At 42.0% G+C, this 16423-nt stretch overlaps 1 protein-coding gene across 1 annotated transcript in view; it reads right to left on the bottom strand.

Annotated features, from left to right (window-relative positions):
- Positions 1 to 16423, bottom strand: part of LOC310789972 (testican-1-like) — a gene marked incomplete at its 3' end in the record, with an annotated part of 159947 nt that overhangs the window by 78670 nt on the left and 64854 nt on the right. The window contains exon 3 of the mRNA XM_083651693.1: positions 6208 to 6253. Coding sequence (XP_083507819.1) covers positions 6208 to 6253 — 46 coding nt within the window. The remainder of the gene's footprint in view (positions 1 to 6207; positions 6254 to 16423) is intronic.

The raw sequence follows: 16423 nt of genomic DNA, 5'->3' as shown, positions 1-16423 counted from the left end.
GAAAAGAGCAATCTGATCTCAGAGCTGAATAATAATACATAATTATAATAATAATAATATAAAAGAAAATGAATGTTAATAAACCCGTTTGTACTCTTTTTTCCCTTGCCAATGAGAATCGATAAGAGAATCGATAAGGAATCGGATCGATAAGCAGAATCGAAAATGGAATCGGAATCGCTAAAATCTTATCAATTCCCATCCCTATTGGTAATGTATGTCTTGTATATAGATTCCAATTGGTGTAGCCTCATATTAGGGGTTACAGGGACTTATGGGAAAAAATGGGATGGTAAATGTATTTAAAATTATTCGTACAGTTTCTATTTGTTTTGTTTGGGATTTAGGTGGTACCCAGTTTTTTTTAATGGGGGGGATGTGGCAGCCCTCACTATAGACCAGAACAGCACATCCGGGTAATTTGCAAAACTTGAAGGCCGCGCCCCTCTTAGGGGATAACACAAGCCACTCGCGTTGACTTCAATGTAAAACAGCAGTACCCAAAACATCTATAGAAAAATAACAGAATTAATTTCCTTTATAAATGACCCAAAGACACAATGACATGACAATATATTTCAACTCGGCCGGCCATAGAATGCGCAAGATACATCGACACGAGGTACTTGCCTTATATGAACACTGTATCCAGTTTCCACCAGGTTACATGCATCGTCCACATTGACGGTGTCACGCCTATGCGCCTACCCTATCGCAGACCAGTTTTTTTTTTTTTTTTTTTTATTGTTAGTGAAACTATAACAACACAGCAACTCTTCGGCATATCTCTATCAAATTAAACCGTTTTAAATAGTTTGTTTGAAGTGGTTTCGGCTTCTTGTACCGTCGTTTACTATGGTGGGTTTCCCCTAAAAAGGGGCGCGGCCTTGGAGCTGGGCGCTTGAAGACGCGATGCAGTTCTGGTCTATGTGCTGTGGGTTCATTGTACTGATTGGTTGCTTTCAGTCTGCAGGTCCTGGCTGGGCAGAGGCTGGGGCTGCTTGATTAGCTGATCTGGAGCACCTGGATGCTCCCTATTTGAGTTGGCTGCTCTCTCTCATTCTCTCTCTCCTCCTCTCTCCACCTTGTTGGTTTGCTTTGAGCTCAGGCTCTTTTGAATCTTACTTTCATACATCTCAAACATCTACACTACACTACACTTCCCACTCATCCACACACTGCATTCCCTACTGACGTTACTGACTGACACATCTAATCTTATCTTTTGAGTAATTAATTTAGTTTATAATAAATGCTTTTTGTTATGACTTTAAAACATGTGTGGTCTCCCCTCATTTGTACAGTCCACTGAGCCTGGGCTGTTACAGCTCTTCATTGTTCAAGATTTCCTGGACCAGCAGGAAGCTAACCTGACGCTGCCAGATGGACGGTATAGCTCCACATAGGTTTCACTAAACCAGTCGATCTGGCAATGAAGTCACCAGACCCGCTGACGGAGGCGGGCACTTTGTCCAAGCTACTTGGCAGGTGATTGGATGACCCATCTGTCTATCACCGCTGGTGGGTGTTAACTTCAACCAATCAGATCGCCGAAGGTGCCTGTGTGGATGATCTCCGTGGTATTCATTGATTGAGTCCTCGCGGTCGTAAAGTCACCTTCGAAGCATTTAGTTAGATTATAACGAACTAGTTGTGTGGCTTAGCCTTCCCAAATGTTGAGGGTCGTTTTTTAGAATGTAATACATAGAATTGGGAACGTTACATTCAATTTCATTCAGACTGCCTGTCACTTCCGCGGTGGCAGCCATGTTGAGAGTGAAAAGAACTACAAAGACCATGTACCCACTACTTGCCCAGACGAGCCAGAGCCCGCCTACGGCCGCCGCTGATTCGTCGAGCCGGCATGGCTCAACCAATCATCTTAACTGCCTGTGCGGAGAGGGAGAGGGGGTGACTTTGGCACCCCTTTGGCACTCAGACCTGAGCCTACTAAATATGATATAATATATAATTATATATATTATATATATATATAATTATATAATATAATATAATATAATATATGAACCACTCATGATTGTCAAAACTGTTTTTTATTTTCGAAAATGTCAATGTCATGTAATATGTTCTTTACTTCAGTGGTGCAATGCTTGTTTGAGCTAAAAATCCACAGCAGAAGCTTTTTCTATTAATTAATAAAGCCTTAGACTTAGAATCAGGGGAGACAATGCAACATTTAACTCACATTTTTTTTTTTTACATTTTTAATTTTTTTTACATTTTAATTTTAATTTTCGAATTTCGATTCAAAGTCGACTTTGGCCAGCGAATTTCGAATAGTGTTTTTGCTAGACATGCCCATCCCTAATTCAGATATCTTGAGGTGAGAGCGGTCAGGGGTCCCCTTTGAAATTGACCATGCCGGTTTTTCAAAATTCATTATTTAGCCCCCTTCCCGACAAGGTATCATGGCATTGTTGGTCCCAATAGATGCTGCAGGTCTTAGTTTCATAGCCTATAAGTATCTTCTTCACTCTAGATTTAAGAATGAGCCCGCTAGAGTCATATCGGCTGCAGATGCCAGTAGAAAATAGGAGACATTCTCGGGGACAGCTCCAGCCGGGACAGGTCACCAAAAACAGGGACTGTCCCTGAAAATCGGGGATGTCTGGTCACCTTACACTGAAGACATGTTGGAAGAAGATTGCTGGTATTATTTTCCCATACAGGTCAATCCAGTCTTGATCTAAACTTAAAGCTATAGCGTTAGCCTCGTATGCTACATGGGCAAGTGCTGGACTGGATTATAATACAGCATGGATGGAAGTTTATTTGGAGTGGACTGCAGCGATCGCACAGATGGCAGCAGAAACAGTAAGTTCATCTACCCAAATCGCTCATTTATAGCGTTGTGAAATGTCGGGTACATGGCGGGCGTGGATCTATAAATAGTACGAAATAATTTGCGCGGACTTATGGCGGGCGGACGTTTATGCATACATGCGGATTAGGGTGGCATAAAAGCTCATCCGCGCATCTCTATCGTATACCTAACCTTCCCTGTACCCTAACCAAAGAGCTTGGAAGGAAAGAGACATTTTTGGAAACCGAATGCGCCTCGCAGTGGTCAGCTGCGGCAGCGCTGGCCCCTACAATCAGCCTCTCTAAACAGTAACTCAACGGGAGAACACTCTAAACTTCGGGGATTCACATCTTTTCCGGGCGTAGGCTACTGCAAATCTTGATTGAAGTGGTGTAGTGCAGGGATGTAAAACAACAACCATATTGTGGAAACTAAGCAAAAGTTTTCGTAGTTTTTTTTTTTTTTTTTCAAGATAAATAGCTAATGAAAAGGACCCGAGGTTAAAACCACAGCAACGCACTTCTGACGGAGTGGACGACAGCCGCATTTGCGCAAACTGTTTACAGGTTAGTAGCTTCTTGTTAAGTTTGGATTCTGTCAGTTTTCATTGTCAGTCAGTTTTTTACAGACAGCCGAATTATAGTTGAGGCTTTCCTCCTCTCCCAAACCCGGTCTCGGTCATTAGAACTGGTAAAAACACTATAAAGCAGTTTGTTAAAACTCGCCAATTTCCCTACAAATACACGCTGCCTTTTACGGGAGGTGTGCCAGGTGGGTGCAGAATAGGAGGAATGGATGTTTGATGAGGATAAGCGCAGTTTTTACAGTAATATAGTTTTATAAGTGTATATGGTTTATATGTTTAGTTTTATAAAGACAATTGGGACAAATGAATGCAGCTTTATACAGTATAAGCACACATGGAGCTGATCTTTCATCAATAAATGTGTTTTCTTTAGAAATAAATAAATCAGTAAATTGAATTAGTCAATCTGAACCCATGATTTCAAAGTGCTGTATTTATTTAATAAATGAAATTCAGAATGAACGTTTACATGTTTCTGCTTTGATCCTGCCATTGAATAAATAAGTAAATAGTATAAGTAAATAGAATAGACCAAGATTTGCAATACGCCCGGAAAAGATGTTAATCCTGCAGTTTGTGTTGTCACTGTTGCGCAAATGCGGCTGTCGTCCACTCCATCAGAAGTGCGTTGCTGTGGTTTTAACCTCGGGTCCTTTTCATTAGCTATTTATCTTGAAAAAAAAAAAAAAAAAGGAAAAATTTTGCTTAGTTTCCACAATATGGTTGTTGTTTTACATCCCTGCACTACACCACTTCAATCAAGATTTGCAGTACGCAAAAAGATGTGAATCCCCTAAGTTTAGAGTGTTCTCCCGTTGAGTTACTGTTTAGAGAGGCTGATTATAGGGGCCAGCGCTGCCGCAGCTGACCACTGCGAGGTTATTTTCTGTCATGTTTCCAAAAATCAAAAATGGCAGAGGCTGCTGGGCGCTGATGTTGCAATGGGGCAATATGGAGCTGCCATTTCTTTCCATTAAAAGTTATTTGCCCTAACTACAGCTATACTAGCTGGGGCCAACCCAAAGCATGCCATTTTGCATCTGAATAGGGCCTCTGCATTCTCTCTCTGGATTGTGGCACAATGGATTGCAACATAACATCTTGTTACTTGGTAGAATAGCTGGTTTCTTTGGTCAGATGAATCGTTGTCTAGTTCATTGATGTAGTCAGTGAAGCTCTGTCTACTTGGAGAAACTAGAGAGTAACTCCAGAAATGTGATCCACTGATGCTCGCCTGTTCTCATTAGGACTAGTCTCCACGAGGATCTGGCCCAGATAAACCCGTTCAGGCTCAGCAAGCCTTTCCCTAAAGACCTACAGATACTGTGCTAGATGTGCAGAAACCAGGCTGGCAGATAAACTCGCGTCTCTGTGGTGCAATCCAGCAGGAAGAATTCTGTATGTAGTGCTGTCGAGTGAGCGGTTTCTAAATGCCCAATCATCCACTTAAAGCTGAGTGTGTGTGTTTGTGTGTGTGTTTGTGTGTGTAGAGAGAGAGAGAGAGAGAGAGAGATAGAGATGTGTGTAATAATGGATGAGTTACTGGGGATCTAAGAGCAGAACACTTTTGATTCTAAAGTGGACTTGGCATTGTTGCCATAGTAATTCCATAAGCAAAACATAACTGAGAATTAACAGCAGTTGGCTATATAAAAGAAACACACACACACATGCACGCACGCATGACATGGAAATATAACACATTTTACTTAGAAACATGCTGAAGAAGGTCGCAACATTACATCAGTGCACATATTGACCGCATTGCCCTCGCGTTTGTGTACATCCAGAGTGACCCAGACAAATGGGCTCAACGAGACGATTTTGATGTATTCCAAAGATAATCCAAAGTATTTAGAATACGTTACTTAACTTGAGTACAAATTACATTTTAGGACATGTATTACTACTATTGTAGATTACTATAGTAATCTGTAGTGAAATATGTTTTAAAAGTAACTCTCCCAAGTCCAACACTGCACACTCGTGCACACCACTGTAAATGGATGGTTGGACAATTGGCAGCAGCTCACTGAACACTACAATTAGTACATAAAGTCAAGTAAACAACATAATTTTTCTGAAGCAACATTCAGAAACAAGTATGTTTACTCCACACACTTTTGCACAATTATCTCTCATTTCTGTTCCGTAAAGCAGTGGTTCTCAAAGTGGGGTCTGGGGACCCCCAGGGGTCTTTGAGGGAGTTCCAGCGGGTCCCCAGCAAAAAGAGGGATACATTTATTTTCACCATAATACCATGCATAAGTAACATGGGAGAATGTATGACTGTTTTGGTCATGGGTTTCCTACACTTTCTGTGATAAAACATCTAAAAGCAATCTTATCTTATGTGGGAACCTGGGACAAAATCTGATCAAAGGGGGGTCCGTGGTGTAATTTGTGTCAGTTTAGGGGTCCTTGACATGAAAATGTTTGAGAAACACTGACTTAAAGGAGCTAGCCCTGCGCTAACATTGGCCGCCTACATTAGCCTGATGTGGGATGGCATTCTCTAGCTGAAGATGTCTGTCTTGCTGTAATGGAGGACATATGGGCTATAACACGGGCAGACACACACCAGCTTCAAATGTCTCAGAGGACTCACTAGTCACGCATAATAATAGACTCATATACTTGCATGAGCGTATAGCTATAAGCATTAATATGAAGTCACACACACACACACACACACACACACACACACACACACACACACACACACACACACACACACACACACACACACACACACACACACACACACACACACACACACACACACACACACTCTTACCTTGGTCTGCAGACTTAGCAGGAGCCCAGCTCTTGAAGTAGTCATCCTGAAGGGAAACACAGCAGAAGAAAATGGGTTACAAAATAATTCCATTCAGAGAATATATCATTTGACCAAATAGAGCAGGGATGGGCAACTTTGATGATAGAGAGGGCCACAAAAGAATTTGTATGGAAAAACTTGATTAGGTTTTTTATCACCCCAAAGATAAAACAGACACAGATTGGCAACATAGAATACGGTCACTGCTGGAGGAAATGTAACACCATGGCCGACCACTTTCATACTTTTTGGGACTGTGCTGTAATTCAACCATACTGGCTGGGAGTAGTAGCTGAGATAAACACAATAATGGGCCTAAGGCTTAATCACGATTTTAGTACACAATTTTAGTGTCAAACAAAAACCTAACGCAGATTCAAGATATTCTGACCGAAAACCTAGAACAAATAAAAATTTGGCTATGTGACAATAGGTTACTGTTACACATGGGAAAGACGGAGTCTATTCTCTTTGGCTCCAAATATAGATTAGGTAAGGAGACCAAACTCAAGCTAACCTCTGGAGGGGTATCCATAACAGCCAAGCCCTCTGTCAAATACCTAGGCTGTTTCCTTGATGGTACATTAGGGGGCGCCACCATGGCACTAAAAGTTTTAGGCAAAGTAAATGCCAAAACCAGGTTTTTAGCCAGGAAGTCCAGACTGCTCAACAGGGAATGCCTGAAAATTCTAGCATCATGTTTAGTCCAGTGCCACCTTGACTATGCCATCAGTTCCTGGTACTGGGGCCTCAACAAAGCCCTGAAACAGAAACTTCAGGTGGCACAGAACAAACTGATTAGAGTAGTTCTGGGCCTTAACCACAGAAGCCACGTGGGGAAGGCTCAGTTCACTCATCTCCAGTGGTTACCAGTTGAGGAAAGGGCCAGACAGCTTCAACTTACTATGGTACATAGGATTTTAAACAATAGAGCACCGGAATACTTTAACAATTATTTTAAGAAAATTGCACACGGACACAACACAAGAGCAAGTGTAGGAAATGTGGCCCTCCACAAGCATAAGACATTGACAGGTAGAGTATCTTTTATCTATTCCGGTGCTGTGGAGTGGAACAAACTGCCTCTCCCAATCAAAGAAACAGAAAGTAAGGTGGCTTTTAAAACAAAGGTTAAGAAACAGCTTTTTAGCAACCTGTCTGCATAACCTGCCATTTCTAATTGTGATGTATTGTGATATGTTGTTGATTTGCTGATATTATTGTTTGTTTTTTATTGTTTTCGCTCTGACTGAAGTTGAGCACTTTTAGATTGATATAGTATATGTTTTTTTTTGTCATTTAACCCTAACCCTAACCCTAACCCATTTTTAATGTTGTATTCATCACTTGTATTGCACTTTACAGATGCCTGTCTCCACAGGGGACACTCGTCACAACAGGGACAACGATGGAAATAAGTCCTGGACTTTTTCGTTTTATCCCTGACACCGCAGTATTTGTCTCATGTATTGCATATTGTCTAATAAAATCAAATCAAATCAAGTACAATTTACTTATGCAATATACCGCACAAGCTCAATTCACATGATAGGTATCTTCTCCACATACTGCTTGCAGCCAGTAAAAAAGCCATCACTAGGAAATGGCTGAATGTAGAACCTCCAACAAAATCAGATTGGATAGGGATTGTAAGGGAAATTTACAACATGGAAAGTTTGACCTTTTCTATGAGACTCTGCATGGAGAAATGTGTTAACCACTGGATGAGATGGTCAAGGTAGGTAGATCAAGGGATCTCTGTGAGGGGTAACCTGTAAGTCGATCCCTTCACTCTGTACACTGTGTTTGTTTTTTGTTTTTTCCTCTCTCGTTCTCTCCATGTGAAAAACCCCATGGGATTGAATGTTGGATGTCTCATAATGCAACCCACAGCAATCAGCAACCTGTAAACTAGTTTAGAAGACACATGTGAAGAAGATGGAAGTGCTCCCTCAGGATCTATTATTTTCCCTAATTCACTCTATTTGAATTTGTATCTGTTCCCCCCACTAATGTCTGTCTCTGTCTTGTGTGCGGTACATGTTTGTCTGTTCCTTCCTTGCATTTAAAAATGAAAAAAATGAATAAAAACAAAGTATAAAAAAAAGAGAGGGCCACAAAAAACATGTCCTCGCTACCAGAGGGCCGGATTGTGGCCGTGCACTTCCAACAGTAGCCTACTATAACACCATCACTCCCAATTATAGCTGCTAATTTGATGAACTGGTAATCAAAGTTTATTATACCAACATTTATCTTTTTCATATTCAAATTGAGTAATTCTTCCATTCAGATGACACCAGAAACTTTGCTCTAGCTTTAAAACAGGCCGCTACAGCCATTTGATGCGGTACATCACCCAAATATGTCATATTAATAATCAGATAAGTAATGTTGCATGTGCAATGTGCATCCTGGATATAGTTTGTTACAATAGCGTTAGCTCAAATGCTAACGTTAAACTATGCTATGTGGATAAACAATGCTAACGCCATTAGCGCCATGTTCTGGGATGTACAGTAAAATAAAAACACAGATTTGGGTGGTCTAACTTAACTTAAACTAACCAAAAACGTCCGCCTTGTAAAAAAACAAAAAAAAACAGGGGCCACGCAGAGTAAGGTCGCGGGATGCCAGTTGCCCACCCCTGAAATAGAGAATAGTCCAAATAAATGAGTACACCAAACCACTGAGAAATCCTGCCCTCATTTTCCTTTCCTCCTGCTCCTCTTTCATGCTTTGTCTTTCCGTAAAGGAGAGTGATTACAGTGGGAAAGGAGGAGATATTGATCGGATGGGGGGATGCTAGCCTAACATCTCCCCAAAATAGGACAGAAAGATGCACAGAACCCTGCAGAAAACAGACATGGGAATAAAGAAAGATATGAGCCCAAGAACAAAGAAGTTCAACTAGGACAGGGACACATTTGGTGTCAAGGTCAAAACCGGCTCCTGCACTGAACGAGGTCTCAGAGAAAGAGACAGACGGACTGAGGCAGAGACAGACAGACAGACAGACAGACAGACAGACTGAGGCAGAGACAGACAGACAGACAGACAGACAGACAGACAGACAGACGGACTGAGGCAGAGACAGACAGACAGACAGACAGACAGACAGACAGACAGACGGACGGACAGACAGACAGACAGACAGACAGACAGACAGACAGACAGACAGACAGACAGACTGAGGCAGAGACAGACAGACATACAGACGGACTGAAGCAGAGACAGACAGACAGATGGACTGAAGCAGAGACAGACAGACAGATGGACTGAAGCAGAGACAGACAGACAGACAGACAGACAGACAGACAGACAGAACAGGGTTGAAGACAAAGCGACAGAAGGAGATGGAGGTCTGTGGGGAGACAGCGATGTCCTGAATGGTCAAAGCACCCGAAACTAATGTAGGTAGTCATGGAGAAAACAACATCACATTTCACTGCACCACCGAGAGAAAGAGTTGCTTGTAACAGTAGACTTTTTGTTTGTGTTTGCTGGGAATGGGAATATTCTAATTATTTTGATTACTAGGGTTGTCGCTCAGACTGCCACTGCCATTTGCAGGAGTTCGTCTTCACAGAATACAGCTTCAACTGTGTGTGTTCCTCCCAGCAAAGTTGGGCAATGATGTTTTATTTCATGTTAACGGCTCTCTCAAATCAAGCAATCTGATTGGTTCACAGCCATTGTATAAATCCAGTAACCCACTCCAATAACCCATGGCCAGAATGGCCATGGGTTATTGGAGTGCAGCCATATGGCAACTCTCTTACTAAAAGGCTTTGGTTACCTCAAATGACAATGTAGAAAAAACAAATGGCGGAGACAGCTGTCAGATCCTTGTGAATCGATCTTCGCTTATAACTTTACTAATACTTCGCAGAAAATTATGTTTTGTACAAGAATAGACGCGGGCTAATGTCTTCTTTGCAAAAAAAAAGGCTGTTAACCCCGCATTTAACCCCGTAACGTTAGTTGGTGTCGGGCTTTGCAGAAAAGCTCTCAGCTTCTCAGCAAGCGCTGAGAATGCAGCACTGCGCTCGAGCTGCGTGTCGGGCTTTCCAGAAAGCCCTCAGCTTCTCAGCAAGCGCCAGGATTGGCCAATGTCAACGATCCAATCAAATCACCCGCACGTTCTTGCGGTCCCGCCTTACAGTAGTGTTTCAACTGACTCTATCAGAATGACATGCCAGTCGGACTTATAGTATTATTATTATTATTATATTATCATACTTGGAAACCGTTTTATAAAAGCAATATAGCACTCGAGCAGCGTGTGTTGTGGCATATATCCCGCTGCTCAGCAGTTATCCCACTCGGCCTGCGGCCTCGTGGGATGCAGCTGAGCAGCGGGATATATTTGCCACAACACACTGGCTCTCATGCTATATTGCTTAATTATGTGTTTGGCACAAGTTGTCGGTGTTTTCAACTCCGTTCATAAAGCCCTATGTTCATGTCTCAAAACCCCCCAAAATAGCTTGCTTTTGAACAATATGTTGGACTATGGGTTAAAGAAAATATGTTTTAATTTAGTCCTTAAACTGACTCAGTGTCCTAAAGCAATACTGTGTGGATGTTAACACATTCAGTGCCACAGCGCTTCAGTAAAATTGTCTGGAGCCTGTGCCAGATTCACTTCCATTCAGTTGAAAACAGCTATAGAATTTTTTCTATTATGGCTATATTAACGGGGCTGGACTTTAATGAAAGATTGAACACTCCTGCTTCTTCCAAAGAAGAAATTTTGTTTCTAGACAGTTCCATTATGAAATTACAGCCTCTCAAAAAAGTGCACTTTCAATGGTTTTCTGTCGTTTTTTTTTACTTTCCAAGTTATAGGCCCTTTTATGAATACCTTTTGCACTCTAATTTCGACCACATTCACTGACTCTGGCTGGTGTTTTCTGATGTGGTGGCGTGTGGTGTGGTTTCTGTGAAGCCTGTGTGACACACACACCTCTCCCCCCCCCCCCCCCCCCCCCCCTCCCTCCCCCCTCCCTCTCCCCTCTCCACCTCTGAGCTGCGGGCTCCTCCCACACGCACAGTTTGTTTTCTCGTTTTTGCCCCGGACAGATCCCAGCGCGCATCATTTCCTTGATGGGCAAACGCGACTGAACGAAAAGGCATGGCCGTTCGGCTTCGGATGCTGCCTTTCTAGGAAATCCTGTGGAGATAGATAGAAGCATAAGAGCTCAGTTGTGAGCGCGGATGCAGCCGAGCCCACTCTCCGCTGTAGGCAGAGCAATATATACGGCGCTGGCAGAAAGCATGCATCGGTTTCCACTTTCTCCGCTGTCTCCTGTACAAAGTAAAGGATCTGAGGTGGGTGGAGCAGCTCCTGTGACGATGTTTAAGGTGGCGCCGTGTGATCCCTTGAAGGGATTCATGCTCACTGGCTAGGTACGACCTTAAACAGCAGAATTATGGAATAATATGAATTATGATTTTAGGACGTCCACAGACGTCCTTGGCACTCCTCGTTACTTTTTTTTAGGACGTCCACAGACGTCCTTGGCACTGAATGTGTTAATATGAGAACAAAACATTTGTCTCCATTTTACTGTTGAGCAAGTTTCTGCACATAATTCTGCACATACAGAAGCAACTGTTCTTCAAAACATAAAACAACTATTTTCACTGAGGCAAAAACAAGCTCCATCTTAAACACAAATACATTATAAGAGCCTATGACATAGGCTATAATATGTTATATGTAATACAGATTCATGCTCTTCAGTTGTGTCCATTTATTCATTCTTTTTCTTCACCCTCTTACTCCTATACAGGGTCGGGGGCTTGGAGACAATCCCAGCATATACATTAACTGTATCAGGTCAAACCCAGGAAAATGCCTCAGGCAGGTCACAAGTTCATCACAACATGTATGTATGTACGTACGTACATACAGTACATGTTTTTCACCAATTATTTTCCATCCCTCTGGCTCTACATTTACAGGAATGTATATCGGTGCATTTTGAGATGTGCTCATACATTATAGTTGCCTATGTCGAAAATGAATCAAAACTGAAAATGAAAGTGTTACTTTGGGCTTGGTCAAGTGGAGTCACAGATGAGCTGTTTGAGTTAAATTACTTTTTATGAAGGCTAATGTATTATGACAGATGTATAAGATACAGATAGGTCTTTCCAAACACTGTCAGTTGGTATGTGAGCACTACAGGAATTAGCTGAAGGGCAAAAATGTGGAATTTATTGCCAGTAACCGAGTCACAGAAAAACAAGAGCTGTTTCAAATTCAATACTACACTCAGGAGGTGTTTTTCGGTGTCCCTGCAGTCTCCCCAATGTACAGTAGCACAAACAAGTGCATTGCTGCTGAACAGATACAAGTAAAATAGCCTAAACGACCCCGCTAATTATATAAATTAGCATTCCATCTCATAGTGCCTCAATTACTGATTTCAGTCACTTGAGACTGCCTGGAGTTTATAAAACTCTGCATGAAATCAACTCTGGATCGTTTACCGGGGGGAGCTTCTGTATATTATATTTCTATTCAGTGTGTGCCTTCAAGTCACAGTATTTTTATATATTTTATTTTTTGTCAAAATGATTCACTCCTGCTGTACTGAGCCCAAATGTGACAGAGAAATAACCATCGACATATATGGAAATAACAGGTGTTACAAGGATGGAGATATTTCACTACTTCTTGTATAATAAGAAGCACAAGGTCTAGTGTCAAGAGTAGGGGTGTAACGATATGTTTTAACGATACGATACAATACTTGAAATACAATACGAGGACGATATTGGCTCACGATACGATTCGAATAGAGGCAGCTTGCATTGAATGTTTGTGTGTTTGTCAATTTCTTCCAGTATGGCTGGCTGTAACCATTGGTAACCACTTTCAAAAGAAGATTTCTCATTTCTATGCAGTGGTAAAGTAGGTAAAACAATGGAAAAGCATAATATTACTATTCTACTGTGCCTTGTTTACAAGAGCCAATAATAAGACACCACGGTATTATGTTTTGTTGATGTATTTCTCATATATCAACCACCATCTGTTCAATAGCCATGTATAAAAAAGGTTGCTAGGTTACAGACAGCCACCTTGCAAGAAAGAGAACTAGGGGTGTACGATGGAGATTTCTTTCTCCCCAAGATGGCGAAGACCTGTCCTGCGATACTAGACACAAGGAGGTTGGATTTACTGGCATGAGGAGTGATGATTGGTTGGGTTTAGGCATGAGTTTTAGGGCGATCGGATAGGGTAAAATATCAGGGTAGGCCAATCAGAGGCAGAGTAGTGCGCGACATGCCTTTGCCATGCTGGGGGGAAAAAATTGATACATGCGATATGTTTCAACAGCAATAAATTCAATTGTCGATATGGCCCTGCCCCATTTTAGGGGGGAAACACAAGCCACTCGCCGTTGACTTCAATGTAAAATAGCAGTAAAAAAAAAAAAAAAAAATCAATAGAAAAAATATTAATTAATTTAGTTTATAAATGACCCAAAGACAATTATGTTACAACTTGGCCAGCCATAGAATGCGCAAGATACATTGACAAATAGTAATATAGTTATACTGTCTGACTGGGAGTGACAATTGTGTTTTACAAGTGCCATCCAGTCGTATACACTACGTCAACATTCAATCGTATTCTAGAAAAATGGGCATGGCTCAAATGCAAGCTGCAATCTGACAGATTGAGATAAGGACAGGTAGATTTTTATGTAAGGAAATTCATCACCAAATCAGAAGAAATAGCCTCAATTATGATAATAGAGTAATATCTTCCTCCTAACCATGTCAACCCCCCTCCCACCCCACCCACCCACACACACCCACACACACACACACACACACACACACACACACACACCCCCCCACACACACACACACACACACACACACACACACACACACACACACACACACACACACACACACACACACACACACACACACACACACACACACACACACACACACACACACACACGCTTGTGTTACAGAGGTGACCATTAAACATCAGGAGCAATACAAAACTGGAAAGCCAATCACCATGGCAACAAGTTAATGTGGCATTATACATTCTGGAATCTGTACACACAAACTTAAACACGCATGCACGCTCTCTCTCTCTCTCTCTCACACACACACACTCAAAGTAGTACTATCTAGACCGTCTCAAGCAGAGAAAGCCCTAGGTGTGTCAGCAGAGAGCAGTGTCTGAACCAGTCAGAGTGAACCTGCTATGCTGGAAAGCAGGGGCTCTACCTCCTTTAGTATTGAATAAGAGAGAGAGAAAGGAAGCCAAATTAGGCAGCAACCTGAAAAAGTTCAGAAAAAGGGACAGTTGACCCACTCAACCAGTCCCTGTTCTATAAATGACAGCCGTTAAGATCTGAGCTAACATTTTGAAATGAGGTGATGATGGAACCTAATTAGTTTCTCCCTTTTCTCTCATTTCATGTCTCTCTCTCTCTCTCTCTCTCTCTTATACAGTTTATACTTTATGGGTATGAAAGTGTGAATTGTGGCATGCCAAGGAAATAATTCCTGCAGAGTTCTGATTGAAGCACACAAACACCATTTCGACCAGTGTGCTATTTAGACCAGTGTGCTGTTTAGACCAGTGTTCTATTTAGACCAGTGTGCTGTTTAGACCAGTGTTCTATTTAGACCAGTGTGCTATTTAGACCAGTGTGCTGTTTAGACCAGTGTTCTATTTAGACCAGTGTGCTGTTTAGACCAGTGTTCTATTTAGACCAGTGTGCTGTTTAGACCAGTGTTCTATTTAGACCAGTGTGCTGTTTAGACCAGTATGCTATTTAGACCAGTGTGCTGTTTAGACCAGTGTGCTGTTTAGATCAGTGTGCTGTTTAGACCAGTGTGCTGTTTAGACCAGTGTGCTATTTAGACCAGTGTGCTATTTAGACCAGTGTGCTGTTTAGACCAGTGTGCTGTTTAGACCAGTGTGCTGTTTAGACCAGTGTGCTGTTTAGACCAGTGTGCTGTTTAGACCAGGGTGCTGTTTAGACCAGTGTTCTATTTAGACCAGTGTGCTGTTTAGACCAGTATGCTATTTAGACCAGTGTGCTGTTTAGACCAGTGTGCTGTTTAGACCAGTGTGCTGTTTAGACCAGTGTGCTGTTTAGACCAGTGTGCTATTTAGACCAGTGTGCTATTTAGACCAGTGTGCTGTTTAGACCAGTGTGCTGTTTAGACCAGTGTGCTGTTTAGACCAGTGTGCTGTTTAGACCAGTGTGCTGTTTAGACCAGTGTGCTATTACAATTTAGTGGGAGCTCATAATCTCTGATTCAATGACTTCCGCCGGGACCTAAAAGTCTAGGGACCCCAGACATTCAAATGTCTGTACATCGGTGATATCAGTGACATGATCAGTGACATCATCAATGATACACTCACATGATGTAACAGTACAGTGTGCTGTCTTTTTCCCTTCCGAATTCTCACTTCAATCTCAGAATTCTGACTTTTTTCTCAAAGTCCTGACATTAAACTCACTGCATTTCACATCACATCACTGCATTTCACATCACCTCACTGCATTTCACATCACATCACAATTTATTGCTGATATTATAGCCGTGTGTTATTACACAGCACACCATCGCTGTTGTGAAATAGCTCCTGATGCAGTAAAAACGGTATTAAATAGGCTAGTAACGGTGGCTAGCATACTCCTGCTGCTGGCTGCTGCTACTATCACCAGGCTCTCAGTCACTTCTGACAGTGAGCGTCGTGGAAATGTCAACAATATGGCGGCGGTGGGCGTGCCTGTACGTGAGTTACGTCAGTCGAATAAGGTCTATAGGCTCCAAGTTATAAAATGCCATGTTTACCCTTTAATGAACTACAGTGCAGCTCTGCAGCAACGTGTCCACTATGGAACGTCTGGAGCTTCCAGCATCCAGCAAGCTGTTGCAGTGGATTTCAACACTCTGCTATCAAAGTATAAACACAATGAATTTAACACTTACCTCCACTTCCTTTATATGATTGCAGAGAACAGAGGAGAGAAAGAGGGAGAGAGGAATAAAGGGGGGAGAGAGAAGAGAAAGAGAGAAACATCAGTCATAATGGTTTATGTGATGTCCATCAGATCTATTACAATCCCATGCTACTCAATGTGAATACCGAGCTCACCCCAGATAT

This window comes from Poromitra crassiceps (assembly GCF_964638095.1).
Source record: "Poromitra crassiceps genome assembly, chromosome: 15".
In the NCBI taxonomy this organism is placed as follows: Eukaryota; Metazoa; Chordata; class Actinopteri; order Beryciformes; family Melamphaidae; genus Poromitra; species Poromitra crassiceps.
This window is presented reverse-complemented; position numbering and strand designations above follow the sequence as displayed.